The following is a 22,873-nucleotide window of genomic DNA, read 5'->3' on the forward strand; positions in this document are numbered from 1 at the left end:
ATACGAAGGTGAGAGAGAGAGAGAGAGCACTGCTCATCTATACTGAACAAATACGAAGGTGAGAGAGAGAGGGAGAGAGAGCACTGCTCATCTATACTGAACAAATACGAAGGTGAGAGAGAGAGAGAGAGCACTGCATCTATACTGAACAAATACGAAGGTGAGAGAGAGAGAGAGCACTGCTCATCTATACTGAACAAATACGAAGGTGAGAGAGAGAGGGAGAGAGAGCACTGCTCATCTATACTGAACAAATACGAAGGTGAGAGAGAGAGAGAGCACTGCTCATCTATACTGAACAAATACGAAGGTGAGGGAGAGAGAGCACTGCTCATCTATACTGAACAAATACGAAGGTGAGAGAGAGAGAGAGCACTGCTCATCTATACTGAACAAATACGAAGGTGAGAGAGAGAGAGAGAGAGAGCACTGCTCATCTATACTGAACAAATACGAAGGTGAGAGAGAGAGAGAGCGCTGCTCATCTATACTGAACAAATACGAAGGTGAGGGAGAGAGAGAGAGAGAGCACTGCTCATCTATACTGAACAAATACGAAGGTGAGGGGAGAGATTTTTTTCACTGTATTATTGACTGTCTCTCCCTCTCTCCTCTCTCCCCTCCCGTCTCCACTCTCCCCTCTCTCCTCTACTCTCTCTCTCTCTCCCCCCCCTCCTCTCCCCCCCCCCCCCCCCCCCCCACCCTCCTCAGATAACGTGAAGGCCTATTTCAAGCGTGGGAAGGCCCACGCTGCCGTGTGGAATGTCAGGGAGGCGCAGGCGGATTTCACCAAAGTGACGGAGCTGGACCCCAGCCTGAGCAACACTGTGAACAGAGAGAGGAGAGCGCTGGAGCAGAGACTGAGAGACAAGGACCAGGAGGAGAGAGAGAGATACAGGGGCATCTTCATATAGAGAGGAGAGACTGAGAGACAAGAGGAGAGAGAGATACAGGGGCATCTTCATATAGAGAGGAGAGGAGAGAGAGACAAGAGGAGAGAGAGATACAGGGGCATCTTCATATAGAGAGGAGAGAGAGAGATACAGGGGCCTCTTCATATAGAGAGGAGAGACTGGAGGAGAGATACAGGGGCATCTTCATAGAGAGGAGAGAGAGATACAGGGGCCTCTTCATATAGAGAGGAGAGGAGAGAGAGATACAGGGGGCTCTTCATATAGAGAGGAGAGAGAGATACAGGGGCATCTTCATATGGAGAGGAGAGAGATACAGGGGCCTCTTCATATAGAGAGGAGAGAGAGAGACAAGAGGAGAGAGAGATACAGGGGCCTCTTCATATAGAGAGGAGAGAGAGACAAGAGGAGAGAGAGATACAGGGGCATCTTCATATGGAGAGGAGAGAGATACAGGGGCATCTTCATATGGAGAGGAGAGAGATACAGGGGCATCTTCATATGGAGAGGAGAGAGATACAGGGGCATCTTCATATGGAGAGGAGAGAGATACAGGGGCATCTTCATATGGAGAGGAGAGAGATACAGGGACATCTTCATATAGAGGAGAGAGAGATACAGGGGCATCTTCATATGGAGAGGAGAGAGATACAGGGGCATCTTCATATGGAGAGGAGAGAGAGATACAGGGGCCTCTTCATATAGAGAGGAGAGAGATACAGGGGCATCTTCATATAGAGAGGAGAGAGAGATACAGGGGCCTCTTCATATGGAGAGGAGAGAGATACAGGGGCCTCTTCATATAGAGAGGAGAGGAGAGAGAGATACAGGGGGCTCTTCATATAGAGAGGAGAGAGAGATACAGGGGCATCTTCATATGGAGAGGAGAGAGAGATACAGGGGCATCTTCATATGGAGAGGAGAGAGATACAGGGGCCTCTTCATATAGAGAGGAGAGAGAGACAAGAGGAGAGAGAGATACAGGGGCCTCTTCATATAGAGAGGAGAGAGAGACAAGAGGAGAGAGAGATACAGGGGCATCTTCATATGGAGAGGAGAGAGAGATACAGGGGCCTCTTCATATAGAGAGGAGAGAGATACAGGGGCATCTTCATATAGAGAGGAGAGAGAGATACAGGGGCATCTTCATATGGAGAGGAGAGAGATACAGGGGCCTCTTCATATAGAGAGGAGAGGAGAGAGAGATACAGGGGGGCTCTTCATATAGAGAGGAGAGAGAGATACAGGGGCATCTTCATATGGAGAGGAGAGAGAGATACAGGGGCATCTTCATATGGAGAGGAGAGAGATACAGGGGCCTCTTCATATAGAGAGGAGAGAGAGACAAGAGGAGAGAGAGATACAGGGGCCTCTTCATATAGAGAGGAGAGAGAGACAAGAGGAGAGAGAGATACAGGGGCATCTTCATATGGAGAGGAGAGAGATACAGGGGCATCTTCATATGGAGAGGAGAGAGATACAGGGGCATCTTCATATGGAGAGGAGAGAGATACAGGGGCATCTTCATATGGAGAGGAGAGAGATACAGGGGCATCTTCATATGGAGAGGAGAGAGATACAGGGGCATCTTCATATGGAGAGGAGAGAGATACAGGGGCATCTTCATATGGAGAGGAGAGAGATACAGGGGCATCTTCATATGGAGAGGAGAGAGATACAGGGGCATCTTCATATGGAGAGGAGAGAGATACAGGGGCATCTTCATATGGAGAGGAGAGAGATACAGGGGCATCTTCATATGGAGAGGAGAGAGATACAGGGGCATCTTCATATGGAGAGGAGAGAGATACAGGGGCATCTTCATATGGAGAGGAGAGAGATACAGGGGCATCTTCATATGGAGAGGAGAGAGAGATACAGGGGCCTCTTCATATAGAGAGGAGAGACAGAGACAAGAGGAGAGAGAGATACAGGGGCATCTTCATATAGAGAGGAGAGAGAGATACAGGGGCCTCTTCATATAGAGAGGAGAGGAGAGAGAGATACAGGGGCCTCTTCATATAGAGAGGAGAGGAGAGAGATACAGGGGCCTCTTCATATAGAGAGGAGAGAGAGATACAGGGGCCTCTTCATATAGAGAGGAGAGGAGAGAGAGATACAGGGGCCTCTTCATATAGAGAGGAGAGGAGAGATACAGTGACCTCTTCATATAGAGAGGAGAGGAGAGAGAGATACAGGGGCCTCTTCATATAGAGAGGAGAGAGACAGGAGAGATACAGGGGCCTCTTCATATAGAGAGGAGAGACAGGAGAGAGAGATACAGGGGCCTCTTCATATAGAGAGGAGAGGTCTAGCTCAGTTTTCCCCCTCTGTGTGTCCCTCCCCCTCTCCTCTCCACCCACTCTCTCCCCCCCTCTCCTCTCCCCCCCCTCTCCTCTCTCCTCTCTCCCCCCCACCTCTCTCTCTTCCCCCCTCTCCTCTCCCCCCCCTCTCCTCTCTCCCCCCCTCCCCCCCACCTCTCTCTCTCCCCCCTCTCCTCTCTCCCCCTCTTCCCCCTCTCTCTCTCCCCCACCTCTCTCTCTCCCCACCCCCCCCCCCCCCCCCCCCCCCCCTCTCTGCAGCCCCACACAGATCGCTGGCTGTTTTCTGTTCCTCTGTCTCACAGATATTTTATGATATTATTCCTGACAATCATTCATATTCGTCAATATTTACTTTTCTATTATCATCATCATTGTTATTATTATTATTTATGTTGTATTAATATTTTTTTAATCGATAAAAATGAATTTAAAAAATCTGTATTTCTCTTATTTCTTCAGTCTTGATAATCATGAGCATTGTATAAATATTATTATTATTATTATTATTATTATTATTATTATTAGACGCACACACACCCCCACACACAGACACTGACAAACACACACACTGACACACTCACACTGTCACACACACACTGACACAATGTCACACATACACTGACACACACAATGTCACACACTGTCTCACGCTGTCACACACTGATACACACACACACTGACACACAATGTCACACTGATACACACGCTGTCACACACAATGTCACACTGACACACTCGCACTGTCACACACTGATACACACTGTCTCACACTGACACACTAACGCTGTCACACACACACGTACCTACTGCTGTGGCCAAAAGTTTCGCATCAGCTTGATTTTTCGGATTGGACTCTGTGAAGCTGAGTGAGTTCATCCTGCAGGGTGAGGCGGCTCTGCCCTGTTGTATTGTGTTCTGTTGTGTATGAAGCTGCGTTTCTCTGGGTTTCACACGCTGCAGATTGGACTCTGTGAAGCTGAGTGAGTTCATCCTGCAGGGTGAGGCGGCTCTACCCTGTTGTATTGTGTTCTGTTGTGTATGAAGCTGCGTTTCTCTGGGTTTCACACGCTGCAGATTGGACTCTGTGAAGCTGAGTGAGTTCATCCTGCAGGGTGAGGCGGCTCTGCCCTGTTGTATTGTGTTCTGTTGTGTAGGAAGCTGCGTTTCTCTGGGTTTCCACGCTGCAGAGGGGCACGGCAGTCTTTGCTGTTTTGTTAAGATGTCGATGTTTCGCTGTAACGTTGTTGTATTTTATTATTTGAATTCCTCAAGTAAAAGCTGTTGCTTCTGTTTCGCTGCGGTGGTGTTTTTGGGGGGTTCTCGTTAAAAAAAAGAAAAAAAAAATGGGGGGGCCGGGGGGGGGGGGTATGTGTTGAGTCTGTGTGTGTCTCTGTGTCTGTCTGTCTGCCTGCTTATCTGTCTATGTGTCTGTTTGTCTGTCTGTCTGTCTGTCTCACTCTGCCTGTCTCATGGTGTGTGTGTGTCTGTCTGTCTTAGTCTCAGTGTCTGTCTGTCTTTCTTTGTTTGAATCTGTCTGTGTGTGTGTCTGTCTCTGTGTCTGTCTGAATCTGTCTGTGTGTCTCAGTGTCTGTCTCACTGTGTGTCTGTCTGTCTGTCTGAATCTCTGGGAGTGTGAGAGGAGAGAGTAGAGAGAGCGAGGGAGGGAGGGAGGGAGAGAGAGGAGAGGAAGGGAGGGAATGTGAGAGTAGGGAGGGAGGGAGGGAGGGAGAGTGAGGAGAGGGGGAGGGGGGGGAGAGCAGAGGAGGCACCTGTTGTATCTGGGGACTGAAATAGAGTCTGAGGCACAGATAACACAGGAGTCACATTCCAGCAACGAGGGCAGAGGAGGAGGAGGGGCACTGAACACAACAGTGAAGAGAGGATAGGAATAGAACACAGATAGAGACCGAGATTTCTATACTGGTGGTCTAGTGCTGTATATTATAAAGACATTTCAGAGGGCTGGATCGCATCAATATCAGGGTCTAGTGCTGTATATTATAAAGACATTTCAGAGGGCTGGATCGCATCAATATCAGGGTCTAGCGCTGTATATTATAAAGACATTTCAGAGGGCTGGATCGCATCAATATCAGGGTCTAGTGCTGTATATTATAAAGACATTTCAGAGGGCTGGATCGCATCAATATCAGGGTCTAGCGCTGTATATTATAAAGACATTTCAGAGGGCTGGATCGCATCAATATCAGGGTCTAGCGCTGTATATTATAAAGACATTTCAGAGGGCTGGATCGCATCAATATCAGGGTCTAGCGCTGTATATTATAAAGACATTTCAGAGGGCTGGATCGCATCAATATCAGGGTCTAGCGCTGTATATTATAAAGACATTTCAGAGGGCTGGATCGCATCAATATCAGGGTCTAGCGCTGTATATTATAAAGACATTTCAGAGGGCTGGATCGCATCAATATCAGGGTCTAGCGCTGTATATTATAAAGACATTTCAGAGGGCTGGATCGCATCAATATCAGGGTCTAGCGCTGTATATTATAAAGACATTTCAGAGGGCTGGATCGCATCAGTATCAGGGTCTAGCGCTGTATATTATAAAGACATTTCAGAGGGCTGGATCGCATCAATATCAGGGTCTAGTGCTGTATATTATAAAGACATTTCGGAGGGCTGGATCGCATCAATATCAGGGTCTAGTGCTGTATATTATAAAGACATTTCGGAGGGCTGGATCGCATCAATATCAGGGTCTAGCGCTGTATATTATAAAGACATTTCAGAGGGCTGGATCACATCAATATCAGGGTCTAGCGCTGTATATTATAAAGACATTTCAGAGGGCTGGATCGCATCAATATCAGGGTCTAGCGCTGTATATTATAAAGACATTTCAGAGGGCTGGATCGCATCAGTATCAGGGTCTAGCGCTGTATATTATAAAGACATTTCAGAGGGCTGGATCGCATCAATATCAGGGTCTAGTGCTGTATATTATAAAGACATTTCAGAGGGCTGGATCGCATCAATATCAGGGTCTAGTGCTGTATATTATAAAGACATTTCAGAGGGCTGGATCGCATCAATATCAGAGTCTAGTGCTGTATATTATAAAGACATTTCAGAGGACTGGATCGCATCAATATCAGGGTCTAGTGCTGTATATTATAATGACATTTCAGAGGGCTGGATCGCATCAATATCAGGGTCTAGTGCTGTATATTATAAAGACATTTCAGAGGGCTGGATCGCATCAATATCAGGGTCTAGTGCTGTATATTATAAAGACATTTCAGAGGGCTGGATCGCATCAATATCAGGGTCTAGTGCTGTATATTATAAAGACATTTCAGAGGGCTGGATCGCATCAATATCAGGGTCTAGTGCTGTATATTATAAAGACATTTCAGAGGGCTGGATCGCATCAATATCAGGGTCTAGTGCTGTATATTATAAAGACATTTCAGAGGGCTGGATCGCATCAATAGCAGGGTCTAGCGCTGTATATTATAAAGACATTTCAGAGGGCTGGATCGCATCGATATCAGGGTCTAGTGCTGTATATTATAAAGACATTTCAGAGGGCTGGATCGCATCAATATCAGGGTCTAGTGCTGTATATTATAAAGACATTTCAGAGGGCTGGATCGCATCAATATCAGGGTCTAGTGCTGTATATTATAAAGACATTTCAGAGAGCTGGATCGCATCAATATCAGGGTCTAGTGCTGTATATTATAAAGACATTTCAGAGGGCTGGATCACATCAATATCAGGGTCTACTAAATAAAATATACTTATTTATTTTTAAGACACTGAGAAAGACTTCTAGTGGAAACGTTTGCCATTGAATTTACACTGAAGACGCTGAGAAAGACTTCTAGTGGAAACGTTTGCCATTGAATTTACACTGAAGACGCTGAGAAAGACTTCTAGTGGAAACGTTTGCCATTGAATCTACACTGAAGACACTGAGAAAGACTTCTAGTGGAAACGTTTGTCATTGATAATCATGGATGATGTTTATAAATAGAAAATGAGAGAGAGAGGGAGAGAGGGAAGCACTTAACAAAATAGTTAAGATTGGGTTATAAATAGAAAATAAGTGAGAGGAGGGGGAGGGAGGGAGGGAATGAGGGGGGAGGGATGTATTTAAAACAGCTTTCAGAGAGAGACAGAGAGTAATAGATACTAGTTTTACAAGCTGACTGTTACATTTTCATGTTGTGTTCAGTTTCAATAGCTGACAAATAAACAAACAAACTAACGAACCAACCAAGAAACAAGAAACGCCTCTCTGGTCTCCATGACCACTTGAAAAATATTCTTTACACAGCTTTATTATTATTATTATTATTATTATTATTGAACACTTGGACAAAACCGCTAGGAGGCTGGACAGCAGTTGGACAGGCTGTCAACATTGGACAATAAGGAAAAGACACCTTTGGAAGGTAAGTGTGCGTGTCTCAGTGTGCGTGTCTCAGTGTGTGTGTCTCAGTGTGTGTGTGTGTGTGTTTCCACTACAAGTCTTTCTCAGCGTCTTCAGATTCAATGACAAATGTTTCCGCTAGAAATCTTTCTCAGCGTCTTCAGTGTAAATTCAATGGCAAACGTTTCCACTAGAAGTCTTTCTCAGCGTCTTCAGTGTAAATTCAATGGCAAACGTTTCCACTAGAAGCCTTTCTCAGTGTCTTCAGTGTAAATTCAATGGCAAACGTTTCCACTAGAAGTCTTTCTCAGCGTCTTCAGTGTAGATTCAATGGCAAACGTTTCCACTAGAAGTCTTTCTCAGCGTCTTCAGTGTAAATTCAATGGCAAACGTTTCCACTAGAAGTCTTTCTCAGTGTCTTCAGTGTGAATTCAATGGCAAACGTTTCCACTAGAAGTCTTTCTCAATGTCTTCAGTGTAAATTCAGTGGCAAACGTTTCCACTAGAAGTCTTTCTCAGCGTCTTCAGTGTAAATTCAATGGCAAACGTTTCCACTAAAAGTCTTTCTCAGCTTCTTCAGTGTGAATTCAATGGCAAACGTTTCCACTAGAAGTCTTTCTCAGCGTCTTCAGTGTAAATTCAATGGCAAACGTTTCCACTAGAAGTGTTTCTCAGCGTCTTCAGTGTGAATTCAATGGCAAACGTTTCCACTAGAAGTCTTTCTCAGGGTCTTCAGTGTAAATTCAATGGCAAACGTTTCCACTAGAAGTGTTTCTCAGCGTCTTCAGTGTGAATTCAATGGCAAACGTTTCCACTAGAAGTCTTTCTCAGGGTCTTCAGTGTAAATTCAATGGCAAACGTTTCCACTAGAATTATTTCTCAGCATCTTCAGTGTAAATTCAAAGGCAAACGTTTCCACTAGAATTCTTTCTCAGCGTCTTCAGTGTAAATTCAATGGCAAACGTTTCCACTAGAAGTCTTTCTCAGCGTCTTCAGTGTAAATTCAATGGCAAACGTTTCCACTAGAAGTGTTTCTCAGCGTCTTCAGTGTGAATTCAATGGCAAACGTTTCCACTAGAAGTGTTTCTCAGCGTCTTCAGTGTGAATTCAATGGCAAACGTTTCCACTAGAAGTCTTTCTCAGGGTCTTCAGTGTAAATTCAATGGCAAACGTTTCCACTAGAAGTGTTTCTCAGCGTCTTCAGTGTGAATTCAATGGCAAACGTTTCCACTAGAAGTCTTTCTCAGGGTCTTCAGTGTAAATTCAATGGCAAACGTTTCCACTAGAATTATTTCTCAGCATCTTCAGTGTAAATTCAAAGGCAAACGTTTCCACTAGAATTCTTTCTCAGCGTCTTCAGTGTAAATTCAATGGCAAACGTTTCCACTAGAAGTCTTTCTCAGCGTCTTCAGTGTAAATTCAATGGCAAACGTTTCCACTAGAAGTGTTTCTCAGCGTCTTCAGTGTGAATTCAATGGCAAACGTTTCCACTAGAAGTCTTTCTCAGGGTCTTCAGTGTAAATTCAATGGCAAACGTTTCCACTAGAATTATTTCTCAGTGTCTTCAGTGTAAATTCAACGGCAAACGTTTCCACTAGAAGTCTTTCTCAGCATTTTCAGTGTAAATTCAACGGCAAACGTTTCCACTAGAAGCCTTTCTTGGAGTCTTCAGTGTAAATTCAATGCCACACGTGTGTGTGTGTGTGTGTGTGTGTGTGTGTGTGTGTGTGTGTGTGTGTGTGTGTGTGTGTGTGTGCGCACTTATGGTAAACTAACCCTTGTAAAATCTTCCCACGCTAAAAGCACAGCACAGTGTAAACAAGCCCCAAGCGGTTTGAGTTATAAGAACATAAGAAAGTTTCCAAACGAGAGGAGGCCATTCGGCCCATCTTGCTCGTTTGGTTGTTAGTAGCTTATTGATCCCAGAATCTCATCAAGCAGCTTCTTGAAGGATCCCAAGAAGTTATTTTTCTGATTCTTATTTCACAATTTTATTTTTGTTTTTATTTTATTGTATTATTTTTTTTTCATCAGGTCAAGTAATCCAAGATGGAAACCGGAGTAGGGCAGGTGGAACGCGACACAAACGACGCATCACTTCCTGTCCAGGAGGATGCTGGGAGCTGCGAGCCGTCGCCCAATCAGAATGAAGCAGGGCAAGAGGCACAGGAAGTAATGAGGCGCTCTGAGAAGGTGGGCGTGTCCTGTGAGAAGGTGGGCGTGTCCTGTGAGGCGGTGGGCGTGACAGATGAGAAGGCGGGCGTGTCCTGTGAGGCGGTGGGCGTGTCCGGTGAGAAGCCACTGGGCGTGTCCACAGGACAGCGAAGGAAAGACAGACAGACAGACAGACGCAGCGCTCCTCTCCCCTCCTCCCTCTCCCGCTCTCACACGCTCCCTCGTTCCTGCGCCGGGGGTTCCAGGAGGGCCATCTCGGCCCGCTTCGAGGAGCGCAGCGCTGAGGCAGGGTAAGGGTTAACAACGAGGAGCCTGGGAGCTCACAGCTTCATTACACAGAAAAGAACCGTCCCATCCCAGCTCAGCCACAACTCCTTGTGTGTGTGTGTGTGTGACCCTGAGCAAGTCACTGAACCTCCTTGTGCTCCGTCCTTCAGGATGAGACGTCAAACAAACGAGCTCCTATTGGAAGTGACTCTGCAGCAGCCACTGACTCCCTGTGTGTGTGTGTGTGACCCTGAGCAAGTCACTGAACCTCCTTGTGCTCCGTCCTTCGGATGAGACGTCAAACAAACAAGCTCCTATTGAAGTGACTCTGCAGCAGCCACTGACTCCCTGTGTGTGTGTGTGACCCTGAGCAAGTCACTGAACCTCCTTGTGCTCCGTCCTTCAGGATGAGACGTCAAACAAACGAGCTCCTATTGGAAGTGACTCTGCAGCAGCAGCCACTGACTCACTCACTCTCCTCTCTCTCCCCCCAGGTCTCCAGCCCCTCCTAAGTTCAAAGTTCAGAGGTCGACGAGTGTGGGGGCGTCTGGTGGAAACTCAGCGAAGCAGGTTTTGCTGCAGTGGTGCCGCTTGAAAACACAGGGGTACCAGGTACACAACTACACAACCATACAACTACACAACACAGCTACACAACTACACACAGGGGTACCAGAGACACAACAACAACATACACAACTACACACACACACACAGAGCTACTACACACAACTGATACACATAGTATTAGTGTATTGTAGTGTATTGCTGTGGTATTGATAGTAGTGTATGGTATAGTTGGTATTGTATTGTATTGATGGTATTGTATTGTATTGATGGTAGTGTATTGTATTGTATTGATGGTAGTGTAGTGTATTGTATTGATGGTAGTGTATTGTATTGATGGTATTGTATTGTATTGATGGTAGTGTATTGTATTGTATTGATGGTATTGTATTGTATTGATGGTAGTGTATTGTATTGATGGTATTGTATTGTATTGATGGTAGTGTATTGTATTGTATTGATGATATTGTATTGTATTGATGGTAGTGTATTGTATTGTATTGATGGTAGTGTAGTGTATTGTATTGATGGTAGTGTATTGTATTGTATTGATGGTAGTGTATTGTATTGATGGTAGTGTATTGTATTGTATTGATGGTAGTGTATTGTATTGTATTGATGGTATTGTATTGTATTGATGGTATTGTATTGTATTGATGGTATTGTATTGTATTGATGGTAGTGTATTGTATTGATGGTAGTGTATTGTATTGTATTGATGGTATTGTATTGTATTGTATTGATGGTAGTGTATTGTATTGATGGTATTGTATTGTATTGATGGTAGTGTATTGTATTGTATTGATGGTATTGTATTGTATTGATGGTATTGTATTGTATTGATGGTAGTGTATTGTATTGTATTGATGGTAGTGTAGTGTATTGTATTGATGGTAGTGTATTGTATTGATGGTATTGTATTGTATTGATGGTAGTGTATTGTATTGTATTGATGGTAGTGTATTGTATTGTATTGATGGTATTGTATTGTATTGATGGTATTGTATTGTATTGATGGTAGTGTATTGTATTGATGGTAGTGTATTGTATTGATGGTAGTGTATTGTATTGTATTGTATTGATGGTATTGTATTGTATTGATGGTAGTGTATTGTATTGTATTGATGGTAGTGTAGTGTATTGTATTGATGGTATTGTATTGTATTGTATTGATGGTAGTGTATTGTATTGATGGTAGTGTATTGTATTGTATTGATGGTATTGTATTGATGGTAGTGTATTGTATTGTATTGATGGTAGTGTATTGTATTGTATTGATGGTAGTGTATTGTATTGTATTGATGGTAGTGTATTGATGGTAGTGTAGTGTATTGTATTGATGGTAGTGTATTGTATTGATGGTAGTGTATTGTATTGTATTGATGGTATTGTATTGTATTGATGGTAGTGTATTGTATTGATGGTAGTGTATTGTATTGTATTGATGGTATTGTATTGTATTGATGGTATTGTATTGTATTGATGGTAGTGTATTGTATTGATGGTAGTGTATTGTATTGTATTGATGGTAGTGTATTGTATTGTATTGATGGTAGTGTATTGTATTGATGGTATTGTATTGTATTGATGGTAGTGTATTGTATTGATGGTAGTGTATTGTATTGTATTGATGGTAGTGTATTGTATTGATGGTAGTGTATTGTATTGTATTGATGGTAGTGTATTGTATTGATGGTAGTGTATTGTATTGATGGTAGTGTATTGTATTGTATTGATGGTATTGTATTGTATTGATGGTAGTGTATTGTATTGTATTGATGGTAGTGTAGTGTATTGTATTGATGGTAGTGTATTGTATTGATGGTATTGTATTGTATTGATGGTAGTGTATTGTATTGATGGTAGTGTAGTGTATTGTATTGATGGTAGTGTAGTGTATTGTATTGATGGTAGTGTATTGTATTGATGGTATTGTATTGTATTGATGGTAGTGTATTGTATTGATGGTAGTGTATTGTATTGATGGTATTGTATTGTATTGATGGTATTGTATTGTATTGTATTGATGGTATTGTATTGTATTTGCAGAATGTGGATATTCAGAACCTCTCTTCTTCGTGGAGCAGTGGGCTGGCGTTCTGTGCTCTCATTCACAGCTTCTTTCCAGATGCCTTCCAATATTCAGAGCTGAGACCGGAGCAGAGAGAGCACAACTTCACCCTGGCCTTCGACACGGCAGAGTGAGTCATTCATCACTACTGATCACACCCTGCAGGGCATTGATTAGGACCGCGCCACTCAAATCCACATGTTAGCAATGTTTATATTATTGATTCTGTTTATTGATTTGTTATTGATCATCTCTCCTGTTCCCTCTCCTCTCCCTCTCTCCTCTCCTCTCTCTCTCCTCTCCTCTCTCTCTCCTCTCTCTCTCCTCTCCTCTCTCTCTCCTCTCCCTCTCCCCTCTCCTCTCTCTCTCCTCCCCTCTCCCTCTCTCCTCTCCTCTCTCTCTCCTCTCCCTCTCCCCTCTCCTCTCTCTCTCCTCCCCTCCCCTCTCATCTCCCTCTCTCCTCTCCTCTCTCTCCTCTCCCTCTCCTCTCTCTCTCCTCTCCCTCTCTCCTCTCCCCTCTCTCTCCTCTCTTCTCCTCTCTCCTCTCCTCTCCCTCTTTCTCCTCTCCTTCCTCCTCCATCATCTCTCCTCTCCTCTCTCCACTCCTCTCTCCTGTCCTCTCTTCTCTCTCCTCTCCTCTCCTCTCCTTTCTCCTCTCTCATCTCCCTCTCTCCTCTCCCTTCTCTCCTCTCCCTCTCCTCTCCTCTCTCCTCTCCTCTCTCCTCTCTCCTCTCTCCCCCTCTCTCCTCTTCTCTCTCCTCTCTCCTCTCCTCTCTCCTCTCCTCTCTCCTCTCCTCTCCTCTCCTCTCTCCTCTCTCAGTAGGGAGGCTGGCTGCCCCCAGTTGCTCGAGGTTTCTGATATGCTGCTCATGGGATCTCGTCCGGATCCTCTCTGCGTGTTCACTTACCTGCAATCCGTGTGCCAGCGACTGCGCAAGATAGAACTGCAGAGGAAGAAAGAGAGGGAGGAGAGGGAGAGGGAGGAGGAGAAGGAGATGGGGGTGAGGGAGGAGATGGAGAGACAGGGGGAGGTAGAGGAGAGGGAGGGGGGGAGGGAGAGAGAAGTGGAGGAGAGGGAGGAGGAGAAGGAGATGGGGGTGAGGGAGGAGATGGAGAGACAGGGGGAGGTAGAGGAGAGGGAGGGGGTGAGGGAGGAGAGAGAGAGAGGGGAGGAGAGGGAGAAGGAGATGGGGGTGAGGGAGGAGATGGAGAGACAGGGGGAGGTAGAGGAGAGGGAGGGGGTGAGGGAGGAGAGGGAGAGAGAAGTGGAGGAGAGGGAGGAGAGGGAGGAGGAGAAGGAGATGGGGGTGAGGGAGGAGATGGAGAGACAGGGGGAGGTAGAGGAGAGGGAGAGGGAGATGGGGGTGAGGCAGGAGATGGAGAGACAGGGGGAGGTAGAGGAGAGAGAGAGGGAGGAGGGGGGAGAAAGAGGAGGAGGGAGTGAAAGGAGAGAAGAGAGGGAGAAAGAGGAGGGGGAGAGTGAAAGGGGGAGGAGAGAGGAGAGAGTCAGGCGGTGAGGGAGAGGCAGGAGGAGAAAGGGAAGAGGAGGAATGAAGGCAGTGAAAGAGGGGAGGGGAGAGGAGGAGAAAGCGAGAGAGGAGGGAGAGAGGGAAAACACAGAGAAAGGGGGAGAGGAGGCATGTGAGGGAGAAGGAGGGGTAAACGGAGAGAATGGGACGGGAGAGAGGAAAAAATAAATAGAGAATGGGGAAGCAGAGGGACAGGAAGAGAGTGGAGAAGAGGAGGAGAGAGGAACAGAAAATAAGAGAGGAGAGGAGGTGGTGACAGGAGAGACAGAAGCTTAGAGAGGAGGAGGGAGGGAGAGGGGAGAAGGGAGGAGGGAGGAGGGAGGGAGAAGGGAGGAGGGAGGAGGGAGAGATGGTGTGTGTGTGTTTTATACAGTTTCTACAGGGCTTGCGTTAATTACAGTGTTTCGTTTTTGTTTGTTCTTTCTTTTAATTGAATGTATTAAAAAAATGAATTTTTCTCTGAAATTTGTTGGTAGTGTATACATAAAATATTTCTTTTAAATAATAATAATAATAATAATGCCGCCTCTCTACCATCTCTAAAGTAAATGCATAATTTATAAATGCTTCTGTCTGGAATTACATTGTAACTGCAGTTTAATATCACTAGACTGGACTGGACTGGAATTACATTGTAACTGCAGTTTAATATCATTAGACTGGACTGGACTGGAATTACATTGTAACTGCAGTTTAATATCACTAGACTGGACTGGAATTACATTGTAACTGCAGTTTAATATCACTAGACTGGACTGGACTGGAATTACATTGTAACTGCAGTTTAATATCACTAGACTGGACTGGAATTACATTGTAACTGCAGTTTAATATCACTAGACTAGACTGGAATTACATTGTAACTGCAGTTTAATATCACTAGACTGGACTGGACTGGAATTACATTGTAACTGCAGTTTAATATCACTAGACTAGACTGGAATTACATTGTAACTGCAGTTTAATATCACTAGACTGGACTGGAATTACATTGTAACTGCAGTTTAATATCACTAGACTGGACTGGAATTACATTGTAACTGCAGTTTAATATCAATAGACTGGACTGGACTGGAATTACATTGTAACTGCAGTTTAATATCATTAGACTGGACTGGAATTACATTGTAACTGCAGTTTAATATCACTAGACTGGACTGGAATTACATTGTAACTGCAGTTTAATATCACTAGACTGGACTGGACTGGAATTACATTGTAACTGCAGTTTAATATCATTAGACTGGACTGGACTGGAATTACATTGTAACTGCAGTTTAATATCACTAGACTGGACTGGAATTACATTATAACTGCAGTTTAATATCACTAGACTAGACTAGACTGGAATAACATTGTAACTGCAGTTTAATATCACTAGACTAGACTGGACTGGAATTACATTGTAACTGCAGTTTAATATCACTAGACTGGACTGGAATTACATTATAACTGCAGTTTAATATCACTAGACTGGACTGGAATTACATTGTAACTGCAGTTTAATATCACTAGACTGGACTGGACTGGAATTACATTGTAACTGCAGTTTAATATCACTAGACTGGACTGGAATTACATTGTAACTGCAGTTTAATATCACTAGACTGGACTGGACTGGAATTACATTGTAACTGCAGTTTAATATCACTAGACTGGACTGGAATTACATTGTAACTGCAGTTTAATATCACTAGACTAGACTGGACTGGAATTACATTGTAACTGCAGTTTAATATCACTAGACTGGACTGGAATTACATTGTAACTGCAGTTTAATATCACTAGACTGGACTGGAATTACATTGTAACTGCAGTTTAATATCACTAGACTGGACTGGAATTACATTGTAACTGCAGTTTAATATCACTAGACTAGACTGGACTGGAATTACATTGTAACTGCAGTTTAATATCACTAGACTGGACTGGAATTACATTGTAACTGCAGTTTAATATCACTAGACTAGACTGGAATTACACAGAGTTAGACACACAGACACAGAGTTTTTATTCAGTAGTTTAATGGCATCAAATATAGAGAATACGACAGCATATCAAAAAATATATATTTTATTTGTCGATATGTTTAGGTTGATTTTAGACAGCCATTGTTGAACGCGTTCAGACAATGTTCACTGGCTCCCTTGAGCCAAACTGGACACAGCTAAAACCACAGCTAACGCAATCCCATTAGCAGACCAGCATCCCCATCAATAAACCAGTAAGACACCAGTCCCTCTTATTGGTGGGTAACGGAAGTCCAGGGAAATGGCGGAATTTTCAGCCTCCTCGCCTTCCTCTGATTCCTCGTGTTCTGGAGCGTCATCGTGACATCATCGCGATCCTCACCCCCAGACTGCGTGTAAAACAACGTGGAATAAGTAATTTGATTTTGTCCTAACCCTCAGGTGTGATTTTGTCCTGGTGGGTCACGGAACCAGTGGATTTAATTATTTTTAGGCTCACCTCACCGCTACCACCCCCCCTGCGCTTGACTCGAGAGGGGCGAAGACGAACACACGCAACGCAGCTCCTGGGCAGCTTACAGGCAAGCCCGCAGGCGCCCGGCCAGACCACAGGGGGGCGCTGGTGCGCGGTGAGCCTTTACTGGATGCGCCTCTCGTAGAGTCGGAACCGGTGGATTTTGAAAGGGGGCGTTTCAAGTCTTTTGAATTGGCTGCAAACGGCGAGCAAACTTCACACAAAGAATTCCGTACGCAGAACTATAAAACAAAAACAAAACAACAACAACAGAATTATTATTATTATTATTATTATTATTATTATTATTATTATTTATTTCTTAGCAGACGCCCTTATCCAGGGCGACTTACAATCGTAAGCAAATACATTTCAAGTGTTACAATACAAGTAATACAATAAGAGCAAGAAATACAATAACTTTTGTTCAAGTGTGACAAACCACAATTCAATAATACAGCAGATAATAGTGATAGTTACATCAGGATATGATTAAATAGTGATAGTTACATCAGGATGTGATTAAATACAAAGTACTACAGGTTAAACACTTGGTAGATTACAGTATTCTGAAGTACAGGATTAAATGCAGTAAAATAGGGGGCAGATAAGAGCAAAATAAAGCACATTTAAATGAAGGGTGATAGTGTCCCAGGATACAAACAGAGGAGTTCTACAGGTGCTGTTTGAAGAGGTGAGTCTTAAGGAGGCGCCGGAATGTGGTCAGGGACTGGGCAGTCCTGACATCTGTAGGAAGGTCATTCCACCACTGCGGAGCAAGGGTGGAGAAGGAGCGGGCTCTAGAGGCAGGGGAGCGTAGCGGAGGTAGAGCCAGTCTTCTAGTGCAGGCGGAGCGGAGAGGTCGAGTGGGGGTGTAGGGAGAGATGAGGGTCTGGAGGTAGCTCGGTGCAGAAAATCTATCTCTGCAAGCTGTTGCTGATGCAGGGTCTGAAGGCAGGGCATGTTTCTGGTTCTGTAGAAGCAGGGACCCCCCCCCCGATTTGAGGCTCTTGCAGGTCGTGTGCTCCCCCCCCCCTGCACTCCCCCCCCCCAAGGAGTTCAAAATGCCAACTGCGTAAATGCACAACAATCTTTGAAACTTGCAAATACCACAAACCACGGCCGTGTTTTAAAATAGACATCCTAACGAGAAAAACAAAGGCTCTCGTAAAATCCTCAGTTTATAACTGGAACATTTATTTAAAAATAAAAAAAAACATAACAAAAGACGTCAGTGTGTTTGCTTTGGACGAGAAACGCGTGTTTAAAAGAACATGTTAAATACATGCTAAATCTGTTACATATGTGTTAAATGTATCATTATACACTTTGATATATTTTAAATCTGTGCGCTACAGGAGCCACAGCGAAGATACTAGAAGTGATCAGAGAGCCACACACTCACCTTGCACACGCAGCCAGGTCCCTGCACCCCCAGCTATTTGGGACCCATCAAACCCTCTGTATTTCTCACAGTAATACATTCCTGAGTCATTCACAGTCAGCCTCACAATTCGAATGGATGAATCTGTGGGGTGGTGTTGATGTACTCTGGACACACGGGGGTCGTTTCTCTCATTGGGCGGAGGGGGTCTGTAGAGTAGAGATACTGTCTGCCGCTGCCAGTGTCCCTGTACCATCTCACTGGTCCTGGAGGAGCCCCTGTCACAGTGCAGGGTACAGTGACCTCACCCTCCTCTGTGCCAGTCACAGAGCCCGGGTCCCGAGTTATAATGAGTTGAGACACCCCTAGAGAGAGAGGAGAGGAAACAGGAAATCCATTTCAGAGAGCAAAACAGAAGCCAAGTAATGAGACAAAAAGTGGAACAATAAAATAAGTGTTTGAAAATGAGAGGAGAGAGAGAGAGAGAGAGAGAGGGAAGAGAGAGAGAAAGAGAGAGAGAGAGGGAGAGAGAGAGAGAGAGAGAGAGAGAGGGAGAGAGAAAGGGGGAGGTGTTGAAATCTTACTGATAGGCTCTGATCTGCTGTTATTGAGAAGAATGCATCGAGACAGGAACTCATGAGAGAGACATGTTTATATACAACAAACAATAACAACTACAATAATAATAATCATCTTTTTAATATAGCGCCAAAAACCCAGCGAGGCGCGTCCCCCTCGCGTCGCTGCATCTGTTCAAACAACGCGGCTGTCATTTCTCTTTTCATCGTTCACATCCTGACAGCTTTTTACACTTAGAAAGTCTGTTTCAGAGCTCTTTTTCGAAATGTCTGCTCCGGTGCTCTGACAGCGTCAGGATCATCGCCCACGTTATCAAAACAGGCAGCGATAACTCACAACTAGACACACACAATCATTCATAGACAGACACACAAACTCTCAGACAGACACACAGACCCACAGACACACGGACACACAGCCAGACAGACACACAGACACACGGACGCACAGCCAGACAGACACACAGACACACGGACACACAGCCAGACAGACACACAGACACACAGACAGACACACAGACACACGGACGCACAGCCAGACAGACACACAGACACACGGACACACGGACGCACAGACAGATACACCCACAGCCAGACGGATGTAAAGCCAGCCAGACAGACAGACAGACACACAGACAGACTCACAGACGCACAGCCGGACAGACAGACAGACACACAGACAGACTCTCAGACTCACAGACTCTCAGTCTTACCAGTTCTCTTGCACTCCAGTGAGTTGCTGAACGCTGTGTTGCTCTGTGTTATTTTCTCCCTCCCTCTCTCCCTCTCTCAGTCCTGTCCGAGAGGCTGCTGACCTCCTCTGTGATTGGCTGGCGAGGGGAGGGCTGGTTAATCTGTAATAAGTTCCGGTAAGTCTCTAATATTTACTCACAGATGAACAAACAAACAAAATCTGCCCTGAATTAAACTGCTCAAACTGTGAGCCACAAAAAACACATTTTCTATAAGTTTTAATATCCTTAAATTACACTGAATATCAGTCCAGTCCACCTCCCTGTCCCTGTCTCTCATGGTACAAGTTTACAATACAGTATAAGCTTTATATAACACAGTATAATATATAATGTAATGTATAATACAGTAAGCTTTATATAACACAGTATAATATATAATGTAATGTATAATACGGTAAGCTTTATATAACAGTATAATACAGTATAAGCTTTATATAACACTGTATAATGTATAATAGGGGCAGCAGTGTGGAGTAGTGGTTAGGGCTCTTGACCGGAGGGTTGTGGGTTCAAACCCCAGTGGGGGACACTGCTGTTGTACCCTTGAGCAAGGTACTTTACCTAGATTGCTCCAGTAAAAACCCAACTGTATAAATGGGGAATTGTATGTAAAAATAATGTGATATCTGTATAATGTGAAATAATGTATAATGTGATATCTTGTAACAACTGTAAGTCGCCCTGGATAAGGGCGTCTGCTAAGAAATAAATAATAATAATAATAATAATAATAATAATAATAATACAGTAAGCTTTATATAACACAGTATAACATAATGTAATGTATAATACAGTAAGCTTTATATAACACAGTATAATATATAATCTTAATGTATAATACAGTAAGCTTTATATAACACAGTATAATATAATGTATAATATAGTAAGCTTTATATAACACAGTATAACATAATGTATAATACAGTAAGCTTTATATAACACAGTATAATATAATGTATAATACAGTAAGCTTTATATAACACAGTATAATATAATGTTAATGTATAATACAGTAAGCTTTATATAACACAGTATAATATATAATCTTAATGTATAATACAGTAAGCTTTATATAACACAGTATAATATAATGTATAATACAGTAAGCTTTATATAACACAGTATAACATAATGTTAATGTATAATACAGTAAGCTTTATATAACACAGTATAATATATAATATAATGTATAATACAGTAAGCTTTATATAACACAGTATAATATAATGTTAATGTATAATACAGTAAGCTTTATATAACACAGTATAATATATAATCTTAATGTATAATACAGTAAGCTTTATATAACACAGTATAATATAATGTATAATACAGTAAGCTTTATATAACACAGTATAACATAATGTTAATGTATAATACAGTAAGCTTTATATAACACAGTATAATATATAATGTAATGTATAATACAGTAAGCTTTATATAACACATAATAATGTATAATACAGTAAGCTTTATATAATACAGTATAAGCCTTATATAACACAGTATAATACAGTAAGCTTTATATAACACAGTATAATATATGTTAATGTATAATACAGTAAATTTTATATAACAGTATAACATAATGTTAATGTATAATACGGTAAGCTTTATATAATACAGTATAATATATAAATAATGTATAATACAGTAAGCTTTATATAACACAGTATAACATAATGTATAATACAGTAAGCTTTATATAACACAGTATAACATAATGTTAATGTATAATACAGTAAGCTTTATATAACACAGTATAACATATAATGTAATGTATAATACAGTAAGCTTTATATAACACAGTATAACATAATGTATAATACAGTAAGCTTTATATAACACAGTATAACATAATGTTAATGTATAATACAGTAAGCTTTATATAACACAGTATAACATATAATGTAATGTATAATACAGTAAGCTTTATATAACACATAATAATGTATAATACAGTAAGCTTTATATAATACAGTATAAGCCTTATATAACACAGTATAATACAGTAAGCTTTATATAACACAGTATAATATATGTTAATGTATAATACAGTAAATTTTTATATAACAGTATAACATAATGTTAATGTATAATACGGTAAGCTTTATATAATACAGTATAATATATAAATAATGTATAATACAGTAAGCTTTATATAACACAGTATAACATAATGTATAATACAGTAAGCTTTATATAACACAGTATAACATAATGTTAATGTATAATACAGTAAGCTTTATATAACACAGTATAACATAATGTTAATGTATAATACAGTAAGCTTTATATAACACAGTATAATATATGTTAATGTATAATACAGTAAATTTTATATAACAGTATAACATAATGTTAATGTATAATACGGTAAGCTTTATATAATACAGTATAATATATAAATAATGTATAATACAGTAAGCTTTATATAACACAGTATAACATAATGTATAATACAGTAAGCTTTATATAACACAGTATAACATAATGTTAATGTATAATACGTAAGCTTTATATAACACAGTATAACATAATGTTAATGTATAATACAGTAAGCTTTATATAACACAGTATAACATATAATGTAATGTATAATACAGTAAGCTTTATATAACACAGTATAACATAATGTTAATGTATAATACAGTAAATTTTATATAACACATAATAATGTATAATACAGTAAGCTTTATATAATACAGTATAAGCCTTATATAACACAGTATAATACAGTAAGCTTTATATAACAGTATAACATAATGTTAATGTATAATACAGTAAATTTTATATAACAGTATAACATAATGTTAATGTATAATACAGTAAGCTTTATATAACACAGTATAATATAATGTATAATATAGTATAAGCTTCAATAAGAAATAATAATAAAAGACACAGACACACACACGAGAAAACAGTTTGGAAACTTATTTATTTATTTATTTATTTTTATAATCATCATCATCATCATCATCATCATCATAACAAGAATCATAACTACAGCAGTTGTTGTCATTTTAAGAACCCCCAGTTTATATGACTTTTTTTTTATTTATTTTTTAATCAGGAAAATCTAGGGCCACCCCTATCAGACTATTTAACAGGCAGTCTGCCAGGACACCTATAAAAGACATTGCACATTTAATATGTTTATTTAAGGTCCCTGGGATCTATAATACATTGATTTTGCTTACAGGTTGAAGCCCCAAAAATGAAACATTTTCACCTTTAATGAAACTAACTATCGAGGGGGGGGGGGGGGGGTTGCAAAGCCTGGCTATTGATGGGTTATTGATCTCGATTGCTATGCAGGATCACTTGTGCAATTTTAGCTCATTTTCATGAGACAGAGAGAGAGATGAGGAGAGAGGAGAGGGGAGAAGAATGGAGAGGGAGAGAAGAGGGGAGGGGGAG

General features: G+C 41.8%; 1 protein-coding gene and 2 long non-coding RNA genes across 4 annotated transcripts; 2 read left to right on the plus strand and 1 right to left on the minus strand.

Moving 5' to 3' along the window:
• The first annotated feature begins 496 nt into the window (after nucleotides 1-496).
• Nucleotides 497-924, plus strand: LOC131727834 (uncharacterized). The gene is made up of 2 exons (XR_009322318.1): nucleotides 497-560; nucleotides 712-924. It is a non-coding gene; the product is annotated as an uncharacterized LOC131727834 (long non-coding RNA).
• Nucleotides 925-7,361: 6,437 nt separating this feature from the next.
• LOC131727836 (smoothelin-like protein 2) lies at nucleotides 7,362-14,736 on the plus strand. Its single transcript, XM_059019152.1, has 6 exons — nucleotides 7,362-7,662; nucleotides 9,675-10,105; nucleotides 10,577-10,694; nucleotides 12,699-12,850; nucleotides 13,544-13,716; nucleotides 14,726-14,736. The coding sequence occupies exons 2-6, from the start codon at nucleotides 9,690-9,692 to the stop codon at nucleotides 14,734-14,736; spliced, it is 870 nt and encodes a 289-aa protein (XP_058875135.1). The 5' UTR covers nucleotides 7,362-7,662; nucleotides 9,675-9,689.
• Nucleotides 14,737-16,256: 1,520 nt separating this feature from the next.
• Nucleotides 16,257-19,660, minus strand: LOC131727835 (uncharacterized). Of its 2 annotated transcripts, none has more exons than XR_009322319.1 (2): nucleotides 19,409-19,660; nucleotides 16,257-18,482 (listed from the first exon to the last, which is right to left on the minus strand). It is a non-coding gene; the product is annotated as an uncharacterized LOC131727835 (long non-coding RNA). The 2 variants fall into 2 exon arrangements; XR_009322320.1 differs by lacking the exon at nucleotides 19,409-19,660 and adding an exon at nucleotides 18,702-19,072.
• Nucleotides 19,661-22,873: the final 3,213 nt, after the last annotated feature.

The sequence above is a fragment of the Acipenser ruthenus genome, unplaced genomic scaffold, assembly GCF_902713425.1.
Source record: "Acipenser ruthenus unplaced genomic scaffold, fAciRut3.2 maternal haplotype, whole genome shotgun sequence".
Lineage (NCBI taxonomy): Eukaryota > Metazoa > Chordata > Actinopteri > Acipenseriformes > Acipenseridae > Acipenser > Acipenser ruthenus.

Excerpts from the sequence above, each read along its gene's own strand:
- LOC131727836 (XM_059019152.1), top strand. The coding sequence starts at position 9,690 with ATGGAAACCGGAGTAGGGCAGGTGGAACGCGACACAAACGACGCATCA. Across the intron at positions 10,695-12,698 it reads TGAAAACACAGGGGTACCAG|AATGTGGATATTCAGAACCT; the intron begins GTACACAACTAC and ends TTGTATTTGCAG. Across the intron at positions 12,851-13,543 it reads CTGGCCTTCGACACGGCAGA|GGAGGCTGGCTGCCCCCAGT; the intron begins GTGAGTCATTCA and ends CTCTCTCAGTAG.